Source organism: Pteropus medius, unplaced genomic scaffold, assembly GCF_902729225.1.
Source record: "Pteropus medius unplaced genomic scaffold, Ma_sr-lr_union100, whole genome shotgun sequence".
Lineage (NCBI taxonomy): Eukaryota > Metazoa > Chordata > Mammalia > Chiroptera > Pteropodidae > Pteropus > Pteropus medius.
Window position 1 is genome coordinate 67,998,775 of NW_024349800.1, and position 16,674 is coordinate 68,015,448.

At 38.1% G+C, this 16,674-nt stretch overlaps 1 protein-coding gene across 2 annotated transcripts; it reads left to right on the forward strand.

The window, feature by feature from the left end:
• The first annotated feature begins 2,903 nt into the window (after positions 1-2,903).
• On the forward strand, positions 2,904-11,205 carry CD3G (CD3 gamma subunit of T-cell receptor complex). Of its 2 annotated transcripts, none has more exons than XM_039888054.1 (7): positions 2,904-3,020; positions 6,524-6,547; positions 6,977-7,201; positions 7,803-7,934; positions 8,596-8,639; positions 9,033-9,116; positions 9,722-11,205. In XM_039888054.1, exons 1-6 carry the CDS (start codon positions 2,966-2,968, stop codon positions 9,096-9,098), a joined length of 546 nt encoding a protein of 181 aa, XP_039743988.1. In that variant the 5' UTR covers positions 2,904-2,965; the 3' UTR covers positions 9,099-9,116; positions 9,722-11,205. The 2 variants fall into 2 exon arrangements, with proteins under 2 accessions (XP_039743988.1, XP_039743989.1); XM_039888055.1 differs by having other exon boundaries at positions 9,033-9,112.
• The last annotated feature ends 5,469 nt before the right edge of the window (positions 11,206-16,674 follow it).

The following is a 16,674-nucleotide window of genomic DNA, read 5'->3' on the forward strand; positions in this document are numbered from 1 at the left end:
CTAAGAAGTAAAAGGAGATTTAGGATGACCTTTCCTGAGTCACTGATGAAAAATATGAACTTCAGAGTTCCTATGAACAACATAAGTACATTTACTTGCCACCTAAAACTGCCACCTGTCAAAACTTAAGAAAAACTGTGACCCTCATCCCATACCAGCTAAGTTCCTCCCACTCCTGATCTTTCTTGGGATCTTGGCCAAGGTCTTTCTTTGGGGAACCTGGGACAACAAACTAAGGAGTTTCTTACCAGTGGAAAGGTTGCGCTTTGGAACGCACCCCACCCCCCCGGCCCAACACCGCCAGAGATTTGAATTCTGGCTCCAATACTGCTCCTCTGGGCCTGCACACTCATGTAATTTTTTAGAGTCTTATTTCCTCAGTATCAGGATAAGATGTTTTGTTTTGTTTTTTAATTTTTTCCATTACTTTTGACATTCAATGTTATTTTAGTTTCAAGTGTACAAAAAAGCGGTTAGACAGTCATATAACTTACAAAGTTATCCCTCTGATAAGTCCTGCACCCACCTGACACCATATATAGCTATTACAATATTGTCAACCATATTCCCTATGCTGCACTTTACATCCCCATGACTATTTTGTAACTACCAATTTGTACTTCTTAATCCCTTCACCTCTTTCACCCATTCTCTCAATTCTCCTCCCATCTGACAACTATCAAAATGTTCTTTATATCTAGGAGTTTGTTTCTGTTTTGTTGTGTTTATTTATTCTGCTTTTTAGACTCTACATATAAATGAAATCATGTAGCATTTGTCCTTTTCTGTCTGACTCATTTCACCCAGCACAATACCCTCTAGGCTCATCCATGTTGTAAATTTTAAGATTTTATTATTTATGGTATATAGTTAATGCCATTTTATTTAGTTTTTTCTGATTGTTTTTCTTCCATTCCTTTCTTATTCTCTTGCTCTCTTCTCTTGTATATTTATGACTTTCTGTAGTGTTGTGTTTAGATTTCTTTTCTTTATTTCTAGCATATCTTTTGCAGATTTTTGGTTTATGGTTTTCATGTGCTTCATATATACCAAACTATGTTTATAGCAGTCTATTTTCAGTTGATGGTTGTTTAAGTTTGAACACATTCTATAATCACTACCGTTTTTACTCACCCCTCCACATTTATGTTTTCATCATTATGTTTTCTTCAGTTATGTGTTTGTGTGTATCCCTTAATTTATTGTTGTAATCACACATGATCTTACTAATTTTGCCTTTTAACATTCTTACTAGCTTTAGAATTGGTCGATCCACTGTTTTTACTATGTGTTTATCTTTGTTAGTGAGATTTTTTTCTCTTGAAATATTTTTTATTCATATTTTTTATTTATTTTTTCTTCTTCTTAAAGAAGTCCCTTTAACATTTCTTATTATACTAGTTTGGTGGTGATGAACCCCTTCAGCTTTTTATTTGGGAAGCTCTCGATCCCTCCTTCAATTCTATATGATAGCCTTGCTGGGGAGAGTAATCTTGGTTGTAGATCCTTGCTTTTCATCACTTTGAGTATCTCATGCCAATCCCTTTGGCCTGAAAAGTTTCTGTTGAGAAATCTGCTGACAATCTTATGGTAGCTCCCTTTTTGGTAAGTAACTGCTTTTCTCTTCCTGCTTTTAAGATTCTCTCTTTGTCTTTAACTTTTGGCATTTTAATTATGATGTGTCTTGGTGTGGGCCTCTTTGGGTTTCTCTTGTTTAGAACTCTCTGTGCTTCCTGGACTTGAATGTCTATTTCCTTCACCAGGTTAGGAACATTTTCCACCATTATCTCTTCAAACAGGCTTTCAATTCTTTGCTTTTTCTCTCTACTCTCTCTTTTCTTCTGGTACCCCTATGATGTGAATGTTGTTACATTTTATGTTGTCTCAGAGGATCCTTCGACTACCCTCATTTTTTAAAATTCTTTTTTCTTTTTGCTGTTCCACTTGGGTGTTTTTTATTACCTTTTCTTCAAAGTTGCTGATTCTATCCTCTGCTTCATCTAATTTACTGTTGATTCCATGTATTCTTCATTCATGATAAGGATTTGAACAAAATGTTTACATAGTGCCTGAGATATTATATATGCTCAATAAAAAATAGTTATTAATAACAATATGATTGACTCGCAGGCAGAATTGAGCCTTTCAGGAGACAAATGGATTTTTTCCTCTGTAGCCTGTGGGGATTGAAACTCTTGATACTGCCATAGCTGAGCTGTAATTTACCTGAGGGCAGAGATCATATATGTCTCACCTACTTCTGTATCTCCAATACCTAGATTGTGTCTGGCACATAACAATAGTTCTGTGCATGTTTGTTGACTCGCTGACTGAGGGAGACAGGGTACCAAGATCCTGGAAACTCAGGTCAGGCCTTGGGCCTTGAAAATGTATGCCCTGTCTTGTTGGAATTGTCCTACCTATCCTCATAGACAGACACCCCTTTGATTATCTCATCTTAAAAGGACGATGAAAAATTCCTAAGTGAGGACCTGGATTGAAATGGCTTTCTTGTCAGAGCTCCAGCCCTGGGAACCTGAGAGTTCCTGCCTGAATTCATTAGTTCTAGTGACAACTAGCAACAAGCAGCAACTGGCTAAAATAACAGCAGCAAGTGGTGGCAGAGATGTTTACCTCCCTCGCTAAGAAAGCGGCCCAGGCTACCTCCTCCTACCCAGCACCCAAGGCAGTTCTCTGTGCAAGCCAGCGTCTTTAAGATGGAAATTCAATACTCTCTCCCTCTCCCATCACCTTCTACCCTTCACTTCCTAACGGAAAAGCAAGAGACATCTGCACCTGCAGCCCTGCTGAGACCCCAGCTGCCAACACTGAAGCCAAGGGGGAGGCCTGGGTTCTTGTCTTCTCGCAGGAGCCCCAGCCTGAATAATGGTAGGCGGAGCCAAGCTAGCTGCTGCTGCTGGGGCTACTCAGTGCTTTTGTAAAGAAAGGACAGAGACTGACTGACATGGAGCAGGGGAAGCATCTGGCTGGCCTCATCCTGGCTATCTCTCTTCTTCAAGGTAAGAGCCCACTAACGGGTCTGGCAGTCTGAAGAAATACTCAAGGGAAGAGGCCATCACCAGGGGTACAAAAATATTGGGATCTCTAACCTTAGCCTACCTCAGCTGTTACGTAAGAATTCAGAGAAGGAAGAGCAAAAATGAAGCCTCTTACTGTTTTCTGCTAGAGAGAAGTAGTGTCCCATGACAGAATTAGGGTCATTGCCTCTTGAGAAATCAAACATAGGAATTAAGTGCCTGGAGAGGGGACCCGGATGTCTCCATCTTAGGTCTGAATGTAGCCCAAAAGGGCACAGGCCAGGAACATGAAAAGAAAAAGTATATGATTTTTTAACTCAGAGCTGGGGTTAGGTGTAGACCTGTGAAGCATTCACTCACTCAGTTGGTCAGTTCATGAACTGCTCAACAAGTATAAGTGATAGGCTAGGAATATATAATGATAAATAAAAAACCTTCTGTCTTAAAGAACTCATAAAGTAATTGAAGAGATAAGTTTCAGTGTTTCCAGATTGAATATAAGGTACAGTATAAGATGCCTGTATGAATATTCAGTTGTAAATATCCAACAGGAAGTGGATGAACTGGGCCAGTGCCTACAGTCTGGACTAGAGATCGTTCTCCACAGAATGGAGGAAGCTAACACCATGAAAATTGTTGAAATCACAATAAGTACCACATGAGATGTGAGGAAGGGAGAGCTGAGGAAGAAACTGTGAGGATACCAACTTTTAAGGGGCAATTAGAGAAAAACTATTTTAAGAAAGAGATAAAGGAATGATTAAAAAGCCGGAATAATCAGATAAGTCCAATACCAAGGACACCAAGGAAGTAGAGAGCTTCCAGAAGGAGAAATTCACTGAGAGTATGAGATATTAAAGAGCAATCCACTTATATAAGAATATATTTAAAAGTTTAAGTTTGTGGAATTTGGTAAAATAAAGGTCATGGATCATTTATAACAACTTCATTGGGGTTGTGTGAGTAGAAGCAAAATGGAAAGGAGTAGAAAGTGAAGGCAGGCAATAAAGAGATGCAAGTGTAGACTATTCTTTTAAAAAGTTTGGATGAGAAAGGAGGAGAGTTTGAATGGTAAGTAGAGAGGGAAATAGAGTCTAAAAAGAAATTGTTTTGAGTGTGAGAGGAAGTTGAGCATATTTCTAGGCTAAAGGAGAAGATAGTGAGTAAATTGAGATCCTGGAGTTGATGTTGAAAGAATTGAGTCAAGAGTGGTGTCAAGAGCACAGAGAAGAAGGCAGCCTTACCCTCTGAGACTAGAAGAAAGTACAGATGACTTCAGCCATAGATAAGCTTGTAGATGGAAAGGAAGACGAAGGGGAAAGGATCATTATAGTATCTATGTTCTCAGTGAACTAAGAGGGAGGCAATGCCACCTGCTGAAACTGAGCTGGATGATGGTTGAGTGGGGAACTTGGAGAGGACAGTGAGAGCTCAAAATTATTTCTGAGGGGACTGGAGGAAGACGACACAGGTTGAGGGGCAGTGCTAAAGGCCTGTGTGGGGCAGAGAGCACAGAGCTGAGCAATGGAAACTTGAGCTCAGCCACCAATGAGCTGTGTGAACTTAGGCAATGTCTGCTTCCTCTGAGCTCAGTTCTCTTAGCAGTCAACCTAGGAAATTATACGAGCTCTCAAGTCCTAAAACAAAATAAGACTCAGATAAGCAAAATTAAAAGATGTCAGCAATCAGTTGGATCCTCTTTCCCATGGAATCTGAGTTAGAATGAGGGTCTTCTTTGTCCTTCTCATGGCAACCAGGTAGTCAAGAGAAGAGCTAGTTTGAAATCTGCTTAACTGCTTTTCTTGCCTTTTTTATTCATTCATTTATTTGTTCATGCATTCATTCAACAAACATAAAACTCCTATCATGTTCCAGGCACTGTGCTAAGTACTATTCATAAATAGTTCAGCCCTGTGTGAAGTTTTAAGACAGTTGATTCCTTCCAACTATTTTCATTATGCTTTGATTTGGATCCATTTTTTCCCTCCAGCCACACTACCTACCTCTGTTGTCCTTTTCCAAGTCTATATCTTCACTCAATAATTCTCTCTCCATCTGGTGAATTCCTAGTCATTCTTCAAAGCCCAGCCAATAGTCACCTTATCTGTTAAAGCTTTCCCTGTCACTCACCCTTGGGCAAAATCAATAGTTTCTATTCCCTTTCACATGTATTCATATAAGTACTAAATAATTATTTATGTTTTATTATGTTAATTACATTATTTTTCCACTTCATTGTAAACTCTTTGGCAGCAACAACTAGTTCTTCATATCACCACCCTTTTCTTTCACACTGCATAATCATATCAAGAACATAATAGTTCTCAGTAAATGTCTGAATTAAACTTAATCAAACTGAATTCCAGTGCTAGTTCTCTGTCGTACATCTACCATGCAATTCTACTACCCTGAGTTTTGAGACAGATTTGAGGTCAATTGAATAGCTGCTTCTCATAAAACATCCAGGGTTTCTATAAGAAATGGATCACCTAGGCTGAAGATTTTAGAAGTAACTCAGCTCTAAAAGGCTTTAGCTAGTGCACATCCTCTCACTGCCAGGCCTTTAGCTGTTAAAGGGGCAGAACATTCCAGACTGTCCAGGCAATACCCATATATGTACTGCAATACAGTTCTGATGCTAACTCTAGTAGCATCAGACCCCAGAGGTTAAGGGCACAGTCACCAACAAAACTGCCCTCACTTTAAATGCCAGGCACAACTTCAGGGTCTCCAGAATATCTACACTTCTGACAAACTGGCTACCAATCTGGAGGGTTCTCACAACCACCTCAGGTCTGATAATTTGCTAGAACAACTCACAGAAGTCAGGAAAGCGCTATGCTTACAATTACAGTTTTGTTATAAAAATAAAATCAGGTCTAGCCAATGAAGAGACAGATGGGGTGGAGTCTGGGAGGTTCCTGAACACAGAACTTCTATGCCTTTCCCTGTCAAATCAGAATACATCATCTTCCTGGCACGTTGATGTGTTCACCAAGCAGGAAGCTCCACTGAGTTTGGATTGGGATTTCGTTACAAGAGCGTGATTGATTGAATCAATGGTCATGTGACTGAACTTGATCTCCAGTGCCCATGCCCTCCCAGAGCTTTAAGTACCAATTTGGTGGTCACATAGTTGGTCTTGACCAGTACTGTCCTGAGTCATGTCATTAGCATAAACTCACATTTGGTCTAAAGACCCACAAGAATAACAAAGGCAATTCTAGCACTCATGAAATTCCAAAGGTTTAGAAACTCCCTCCCAGGAACCCAGGACAAAGACTAGACAAATTATTTATCATACAACACGTTGAATTCACTTTGGTGATTTAGGCTACAATCCGGGAACATAGATATAGATACAGCTACTCCTGTGGATTAGGATCTCTCTCCATCTTGGCCTCAAATGGCCATATAAATGATATCTCAAGGCATCTGAATGATTCCATTCCAGCTGATCCTCTGTCTCTCTTTTGTCTCTACAGGTATTATTGCCCAATCAGAACAAGGTAGGGAAATGGCTTCTTCCTATGCTCAAACTCTGAGGAAGTTGATGAAAATATGGCTTCCTACAACAGTACTTCTGGAATAATGAGTGATAAATAGTGAATGTCTCTATTTTCAACCAAATCAGTGGCCAGTCATGACCAGCAATTAATTGTCTGGTTCTTGGAGAAGAAACAGGACCCTAGCAGCTAGGCACTACTCAAAATGTTATCCATGAACCAACAGCATTGACATCACCTGGAAGTATGTTAGAAATGCAAAATCTTAGCCCCTCCCCAGAACTATCAAATAGAACCTGAAAGTCTAACTAAATTCCCATGCAATTCACGTGCATATTAAAGTTCGAGAAGCACTGTTGTAATGGTCTTCTTCTGATATCCTGATATTTCAGAGGAAAGATCCTTAACGGATCATGGATTTTCCTTTTTCAGGAAAACTTTCAATAACAGTGGATGAGAATCAAGAAGATGGTTCAGTACTTCTGATTTGTAAATTGGAAGATAAAAATATCAAATGGTATAAAGATAGAAAGGAAATAATTTCACTTCGAAATAAAAATACATGGAATCTGGGAAGTCGTTTGAAGAACCCTCGAGGAACATATTGGTGTTCAACAGCAAACAACAGTTCAGAAACACTCCAAGTGTATTATAGAAGTACGTAAGCCCCTTTGGTTTGCTTGTTGTGAAAATTAAGCAGTACTTGGTGCTAGGCATTTCCCATCCAGAGTGAGTGTGAAAATAGAGGCTAAACAGCGATTTAAGAGCCAGTTCTCTTCATCTTAGCTTGCCTCTTTTTGAATATAACAAGACAGTTCCCCCAGCTTCTTGGAAAAGTATAGCCAGTCCTGAAAGTCTGGTTTACTTTTGGGTAGGCCCTATGGTTTGGAGCAGTCAGCAATTTATATAAACTGAGTTAGGGTGGATAGGGGGGACAGGGGAGCTTACAAGGTGAGCAGCAGTGAGATGTAGAAGGTAACTGAACATGGAGAAAGGGATCTGATCTTCCTTCTCGTTCACATAGTTCCTGGTAATAAGACCACATGGGCTTCCTCATGACTCCTGGGAGACAGAGAAACATCGAGAAGTATTGCATTCTTAGTCCAATTCACTGGCAATTCCCTTGCCATACAACCTGCAGAAGGATAGCCTGCTGCCCTAGCTAGACAAGGGTATTACTGCTGGTAGGCAGGAGAAAAAGATCCAGAAGAATAACTTTCACACCCTGAAGAATGCTTGTCCCTTCCTTTTCCCACAGTGTGTCAGAGTTGCATTGAGCTGAGTGCAGCCACTGTGTCTGGCTTTGTCTTCGCTGAAATCATCAGCATTTTTCTTCTTGCTGTTGGGGTCTACCTCATTGCTGGACAGGATGGAGTTCGCCAATCAAGAGGTAAAAGAATGTTCTTAGATGAGATGAGACCCTCAGCTTTCTTCCTACCAAAATAGACCCAAAAGAAGAGACTAAGCTGGCATGTGTTGCTAATGTGCACAGCTGGGTGAGGCTCTCTGTAGTCAGGAGAAAAGGATACTCTGTTTTCACACAATATTTACCTGTCTCAAGATTCAAGTTCCTCTGATTTGCCTTCTGTGTTTTTTAAAACTCTATTGAAGTAAAACCTACATACAGAAAAGTGCATGAATCATAAGCATACAGCTTTAAAAAACAAACAAACAAACAAACAAAGCAAACACACCTGTGAATCCAGCGCCCGGTTTAAAAAAGAGAACATTACCAACAACCTAGAAATTCCCCTTGTGGTCACTTCCAGACTCTATCTATCCCAAAAGTGAGCACTATCCTGACTTCTAACAATATCGATTAATTATACCTGGTTTTTTTCCATTTGTAAATGGACTCATACAGTAAGTACTCTTGTGTGTGGCTTCTTTACTCAACAATATGCTTGTAAGATCCACCCATGTTGTTATATGCAGGTGTATTTCACTAATTCTTATTGCTATTTAGTACTCTATTGTGTGATTATAACTCAACTTATTGTCCCTTCTACCTTATGTATGTTATGTATGTGTGTGTTTTATTTTTTGTGCAGCTTCAGACAAGCAGACTCTGTTGTCCAATGACCAGCTCTATCAGGTATGAGGAATAAAAGGGACATTGCTACAATTAGTAGTGATTTAAAATTTTGAAATTGAAGGTGGAGCAGGTTATTTGGAAGATACTACATGGATAAGGAACTGCTTAGGATGTACCAGATGATGGCATAGTTATCCCTTTGGGTAGAATGAATGAAATAAAGAGGGGGATTGAGAGAGAAGAGGTCAGGATCTAGTGAGAAAAACTGAAGAACGCACCAAGAGAGACCCACAAACTATCCACAAAGCCTCCATCTTTTTCTCCTCTTTCTGCCCCCAGGAGCACAAAATACCCTCTAAGGCCTTCCACATAAAAGGCACTCAGTAAATATGCATCAGATTAATTCATTAAGGATGGGAGAAAATGAGTTTATGACTGTGCTGTCTTTTTTAGCCCCTCAAGGATCGGGAAGATGACCAATACAGCCACCTTCAAGGAAACAAACTGAGGAAGAACTGAGCTCAGGACTCAGAGTAGGTGTGTCCTTCCACACCATATCTAAGACGGAGCTTTTGCATTACCTGCCCTACTAACTGCTGCCAAGTCTATCTCTTTTCTCCAAACAGTTATAAAGATCATGTTGGGGCGGGGTAGGGGTTGACTGTGGAGGCCCATATCAAAAAACACGGCCAGCGATAATTTTCTCGGCCTAAGAAAATATGAAAGCTGTGTGTATCTTTAAATCCTCTCAGAATAGAGTTACTCAGTATTAATCTTAATTCTATATAAGGGCTTCTCATTATACACAGTATTAATATTTTGGACTAGATAATTCTTTGTGGTGAGGGGACTCTCCTGGGCATTGCAAGGTTTTTAGCAGCCTCCCTGGCCTCTAGCCACCAGATGCCAGCAGTACCCCTGTTTTGACAACCAAAAATATCTCCAAATATTGTGTCCCCTCAGGGGTAAAATATCCCCTAGTTAAGAACCACTGATGTATATTAACCTTTCAATCAAGCAATCAATCAATCAATCAGAAGTTCTGATTTAATTAACCTGAAGTTTCAGTCAGGGCCCAAGCCTTATTTGGTTTTCTGAAACAATTGTAACTTTTTTTTTCTTCTTCTTCTTTTTTAATGCAGGTGTTCTTTCTACTTAGTTTTCAGAAACAAAGTGATACATTTTGGAGCACTCCTAGCAGAGAAACTTTCAGGCCTAAATCTAGACTCAAAGTTCCCAGAGGTGACAAATGGAGAAGAAAGTCCACCAGAGCAAATTTGGGATTTTCTCAAAATAGAATAAAAGTAAAAAATATGTATGGTGTTTCAGGAGTGCCACCTATTGGGAGGTAATATTTCTGTAAAAGAAAAATGAAAAGATCAATAACTCCATTTGAATATTTTTTTTTACATTTTACTTTTTATTTACTTTTTGCATGTCATAATTCACATGGGTCAAATATGCACTAAAAGATCTCCCTCCACCTACATTCCCAGTTGCCCTTTCCAGAGGCAAACAATATGCTGTTCTTTATATATCCTCATAAGACATAAAATGTGTCATATATCAGAGGTATTCTAGGCATACATAAGCAAATTCTTAAGTATACATTTTTCTTCCTTCCCCTTTCTCACACAAGTGGTATCATACTATATATCTTGTACTTTTCACCTAATGAAACTTGAATATGTTATTTTATACCAGTATATAAATTGGTTCCAATCTGTTGCTCTTAACAATGCTGCAATGACTAACATTGTATGAATGTCATTTTTTAAAATAATTGTACTGAGGTATAATTTATATGCTATAAAATGCATTCATTTTAAGTGAGTTCACCTGTCCTCGGTAATTTTTAGCAAATTTACCCATTTTACAACCATCACCATAACTCACTTTTAGAACATTCCCATAACTCTCTTAAAATCCCTAATGCCGTTAGCTCCCTGTTCCCACCCTCAGCCCCAGGCAACCACTAATCTCTTCTGCCTCTTTAGATTTGCCTTTTCTGAACAGTCATGTAAATGCAATCATACAGTATGCTGCTCTACACATTATCATGCAAGTCTTCCTGTGGACACATTTTGTCATTTCTCTAGGGTTGATACCCAGGAGTATCAACAGTATTGCTGAATTGTATGGTAAATTTATAATTAACTTTTTAAGAAACTGCCTGTTTTTCAAAACATCTGTACCATTTTATATTCCTACCAGTAATGGGCGAGACTTCCTGTTTCTCTACATTCTCACTGATATTTGTTACTATTGTTATTTTATTTTAGTATAGCCATTCCAGTAGGTATAAAATGATATCTTATTATGACTTTCATTTGCATTTCCCTACTGACTAATGATATTGAACATCTTTTCACATGCTTGTGAGCCATTTTCATATCTTTAGTGAAATGTCTATACAAATCTTTTTTTTAATTGGGTTGTCTTATTACTTTTTGTTGTTTGTTGAATTGTAGAAGTTCTTACCTATTTTGAATACAAGTCCTCTAGCAAATATATGATTTACAAATATATCTACCGATCTGTGGCTTGTCTCTTCATTTTTTTAGTGGTATCTTTTGAACTGTAAAAGTTTTTTATTTTGATGAAGTTCATTTTATCCATTTTTTCTTTCATGGATTGTGCTTTTGGTGTCATACCTAAAATATCTTTGCCAAACTCAAAGTCACAAAGATGTTGCCTGTGCCTTCTTTTTATACTTTTTAAAGTTTTATAGTTTTAGTTCTAACAATAAATGAGATTGTGAATATGCTTAAGACTATTTGTAACAAATACAAATAAACGGAATTACTGGGCCATAATGTATTTTTAAATTGATTTTTTAAATTTATTTATTTAAATGTTTCAAGTATACAGTACATTGGTTAGATATTTATATAGTTTATTAAATCATTCCTTTAATTGCTCTTCCTCTCCTCTGGCTCTCCACCTAGCCATCATATTAATACTAACTGCATTCCCTCTTCCGTGCTCCCCAACCCCGTGACCAACTATCAATTACTAATTTGTACTTTTTTAACCCTTCACCCCATTCTACCAGCCCCCCTCCCCTCTGTCCATCACCAAATTGTCCACTATATTTATGAGTCTGTTTTTGATTCATTTGTTCTTTTTGTTCCTTAGATTCCACATCTAAGTGAAATCATATGGTATTTATCTTTGACTTATTTCACTTAGCATAATAACTTCTAGGTCCATCTATGCCATTGCAAATGGTAGAATTTCATTTTTTTAATGGCTGAGTAATATTCCATTGTATATATGAATCATAATTTCTTTATCCAATCGTCTGTTGATGGGCATTTAGATTGCTTCCTTATCTTGGCTATTGTAAATTGTGTTGCCATGAATATTGGAGTGCATAGATCTTTACAAATTATTGTTTTGGTTTTCTTTGGATAAATACCAAGAAGTACAATTGCTAGGTCAAAAAGTATATCCATTTTTAATTTTTCGAGAAACCTCCAGACTGTTTTCCATAGCGGCTGTACCAATTTGCAACCCCACCAACAATGTAAGAGGGTTCCCTTTTCTCCACATCCTCACCAACACTTGTTGTTTTTTGATTTATTGATGATAGCTATTCTGACAGGTGTGAAGTTATGTATCACTGTGGCTTTAATTTGCATTTCTCTGATGGTCAGCAGCCTTGAGCATCTTTTCATATATCTGTTAGCCATCTGTATTTCCTCTTTGAAGAAGTATCTGTTCAGGTCTTCCGCCCATTTTTTTAATTGGTTCGTTTGTTTTTTTGTTGTTGAGTTGTATAAGTTCTTTATATTTTTTGGATATTAACCCCTTATCAGATGTATCATTAGTGAATATTTCCTCCCAAACAGTCAGTTGTCTTTTTGTTTTGTTGATGGTTTCCTTTGCTGAACGAAACTTTTTAGTTTGATGTAGTCCTATTTCTTTATTTTTTCTTTTGTTCCCCTTGCCTGAGGAGATATGTCTGAAAAGAGATTCTGTTAGTAATATCAGAGAGTTTACTGCTTATGTTTTCTTCTGAAGTTTTTTATGGTTTGGGGTCTTACATTTAAGTCTTTAATCCATTTTGAGTCTATTCTTGTATATGGTATAAGAAGGTGGTCCAGCTGCTTCTTTTTTGCATGTATCTGTTCAATTTTCCCAACACCATTTATTGAAGAGACTGTCTTTACCCCATTGTATATTCTTACCTCCTTTGTCATATATTAAGTGAGTGTATAGGCGTGGATTTATTTCTGGCCTCTCTATTCTGTTCCATTGATCGATGTATCTGTTTTTATGCAAGTACCATGCTGTTTTGATTACTATAGGTTTGTAGTATAGTTTGATATCAGGTAGTGTGATACCTCCAACTTTGTTCTTTCTCAAGATTGCCATGGCTATTTGGGTTTTTTTATGGCTCCATATAAATTTTAAGATTATTTGTTCTAGCTCTCTGAAAAATGCCATTGGTATTTTGATAGAGATTATATTGAATCTATAGATTGCTTTGGGTAATAATGTATTTGTACTTGCAATTTTATTAAAATTGCCAAATTGTACTTTATAGAGGTAAAACCAATACATATTCCCCAAACAAAAAATAAGAGTGCCCGATACTCCATACATATTCCAACAGTGTATTATTAAACTTTTTGAACTTTGTCAATCTGTAAAAAATGGCAACTTAGCATAGTTTTAATTTGCATTTTTCTTATTAAAAATAGGATTGAATCATTTGTTTTCCCTTCTCATGAAATATAGGATCATATTCTTTGATCTTTTTCTTACTGAATTGCAAAATCCTTTACATATTTGGGAAACTGGATTCTTTGTGATATTAGTTGCAAATATTTTTCCTTTTCTTTTTTTTTTTTTACTTATAGTTGATTTGTTTATGCACATTTTACGAACATTTGAATATAATAGAATTCACTGGTCTTTTATGGCTTCTAGGTTATTCCATATTTAGAAAAGTCTTTTTCTATTTTAAGATTATTCTTTTTAAAACGTTCTCCCATGAATTCCTCTAGCATTTTTATAGTTTTGTATTACATATTTAAATCTTTGATCCATCTTGAATTAATTTTAGTGTAAAAGCCTAACACATTTACTAACTTTTAAACTGCATAGCTACCCAGTTATTCCAGAACTATTTTTTGAATGATCCATCTTGTGCTCATTGACTTTAAATAATATATTACCACTCAACTGTCACCAGATTATAAACTCCAGGAAAAAAAAGACTTGTGATTTTTTATTACTGTATTTTCAGGAACTACAAGAATGCTTGAATAAGATAGGCACTCAAAGATTGGCGCCAATCAAAAGTGCGTGTGTGTGTTTTAAAATATAGATAATAAATGGAGCCAAGATGGCGTAGAAGGTAGAGGCTGTGCATGCCTCGTATAGCAACCACACCAAAATTATAACTACAGAGCAACTGGCACACAGAGTCACCTGAGGTCTAGCTGAACAGAAACCCTACAACTGGGAACAAAAAATTGTTAACAGGTCATCTCAAAATGGTAGAGATGCTAAATGGCCTGGTCCCACAACTGTGTGAGGATCAAGAATCGGGAGGGTTATCTTGGCTGCAGAGCCACCTCCCTCACTTGAGGAGCTGCACACTGGGCACCCCAGCCCAGGCTTCCCATGCTGGGAAGAGAAGTCCCCACAACCTCTGGCTATGAACCAGCCAAGGCTGTTACTGAGTGAGATGAAGGGCTGCGATAGTTGGAGATCGTTCCTCTTAAAGGGCCTATGCCTGGCCTTACTCACTGATGGACTTGCTCACTCTGAGCTCCAGTGCTGGGGCAGCTGCTCAAGGGGCACCAGGACATACAGGAAGGTGAGAAGGTGTTGAGTTGTCAGGCTTCAGGGTGAGGGCTGGAGGGGGTGGCTTTCTCCTGGACAGAGGTACAGGCAGAAGCCATTGTTCCTTTGTTGAGCCCTCCCCCATCCCAGCCTGTAAATGCAGACACCACTGTACCAGAGTCGCCTTCCACTTGGATAACACAGATCACTCTGCCCAGGGGATTCCCTGAGACTCCAAATCTCCCAACTTGTGGGCCCACCTAAGTTGCTTCCAGTGATTTATTCCATACAAATGGGCTGTCTTGGCTCCTGCCATGAACTTTCATAAAATCTCTCAAGGTTTACAAAACCCAAAGAAGCAGCTTCTGGCCTCAGCATGCCTTGTACTTCTTGCAGAGCAACCCCAAACTCCACACCAATGGCAGTCAGCCTTGGTTTCAGACTTGGCCCCTCAAAGCACCTGTAAGCCTAGTACAAGTGGCAGCCATATATGGATTGCTTGGTGACTCTTACCAGGAGGTTCAGGAGGTGCACAAACTGTGGCTGAACTTGACCTGCAGCTGAACCTCTCCCAGGACTGTGCCACTGGGCCCCACAACAAGCCCACTACATAAAGCCACTCTATTAAGCTGGGAAACTTAGGACCCCTACCTAATACATAGAAACAGATACAGGGAGACAGGAAAAATGGGAATACAAAGAAGCATGCTCCCACACAAAAGAGCAAAACAAAGCTTCAGAAAAAAAAATTACTAAAATGGAGGCAAGCAATATACCAGATGCAGAGTCCAAAACACTGGTTATAAGGATGCCCAGGAAACATAGGGGAAGAATAGATGAACTCAGTGAGAACTTTAACAAAGAGATGAAACATTAAAAATGGAAATAGAAAACATAATAGGGAGCCAGGCGGAAATGAAGAATGCAATATCTAAGATGAAGAGTACATTAGAAGGAATCAACAGAGTGGATGAGCCAAGGATCGAATCAGCAATCTAGATAATGGGGTAGCAGAAGACATCCAATCAGAACAGCAACAACAACAAAAAATCCAAAATAATGAAGGTAGTTTAAGAAGCCTCTGGGACAACATCAAGGGTAACAATATTCACATCATAGGGGTACCGGAAGGAGAAGACAGAATGCAAGGAATTGAAAACCTATTTGAAGAAATAATGATGGAAATCTTCCTTAATCTGGTAAAGGAAGTAACCCCAGGAAGTTCAGAGAGTCCCAATCAGTTGAATCCAAAGAGGCCCACACCAAGACACATCATAATTTAAATGCAAAAGCTTAAATTCAAATTGAGAATCTTAAAAACAGCAAGAGAAAAGCACTTAGTTACCTACAAGGGAGCTCCCATTAGACTGGCGCAGATTTCTCAGAAGAAACTTTACAGGCCAGTAGGGTTTGGCACAAAATATTCAAAGTGTTGAAAACCCAGGGCCTACAAGCAAGATTACTTTACTAGCAAAGCTATCATTTAGAATTTAAGGACAGATAGACCTTCCCTGACAAGAAAAAGCTAAAAGTGTTCATCACCACCAAGCCAGTATTACAGGAAATGTTGGAGGGACTTCTTTAAGAAGAAAAAATATGTACCAAAAATCTAAAGAATGGTAATAACTATATATCTATCAATAAGTACTTCAAATGAAAAAGAATTAAATGTTCCAATCAAAAGATAGAGTGGCTGAATGAATAAGAAAACGAGACTTCTATATATGCTTACTACAAGAGACTCATTTCAGATTAAAAGACACACAAAGACTAAAAGTAATGAGATGGAAAAAGGTATTTCATGGTAGACCTACAGGATATTGCGCTGAGTGGAGTAAGTCATAGAGAGGAAGACAAATGCCATATGATTGCATTAAAAAAAAAAACAAATATAGAAACAAACTCATATATATACAGAGAACATTTTGAGGGTTACCAGATGGGATGGAGTTGGGGAGTTGGTGAAAAAGGGGTAAGGGGGAAGTGATTAAGAAGTACAAATGGATAGTTACAAAATAGTCATGGAGATAGAAGATATAACACAAGGAATATAGCCAATAATATTGTAACAACATGTATGGAGTCAGAGGGGCACTAGATTTATTGGGATGATCACTTCATGAGTTACACAGATGTCTAAATACTATGTTGTACACCTGAAACTAATGTATTGTATGCCAACTATAATCGAAAAATTAAAAAATATTTAAAAATATATAGATAACATGGAATTTACCATTTTAGCCATTTTTAAGTGTACTCTTCAGTGGCGTTAAGTACATGTACAATGTAGTAT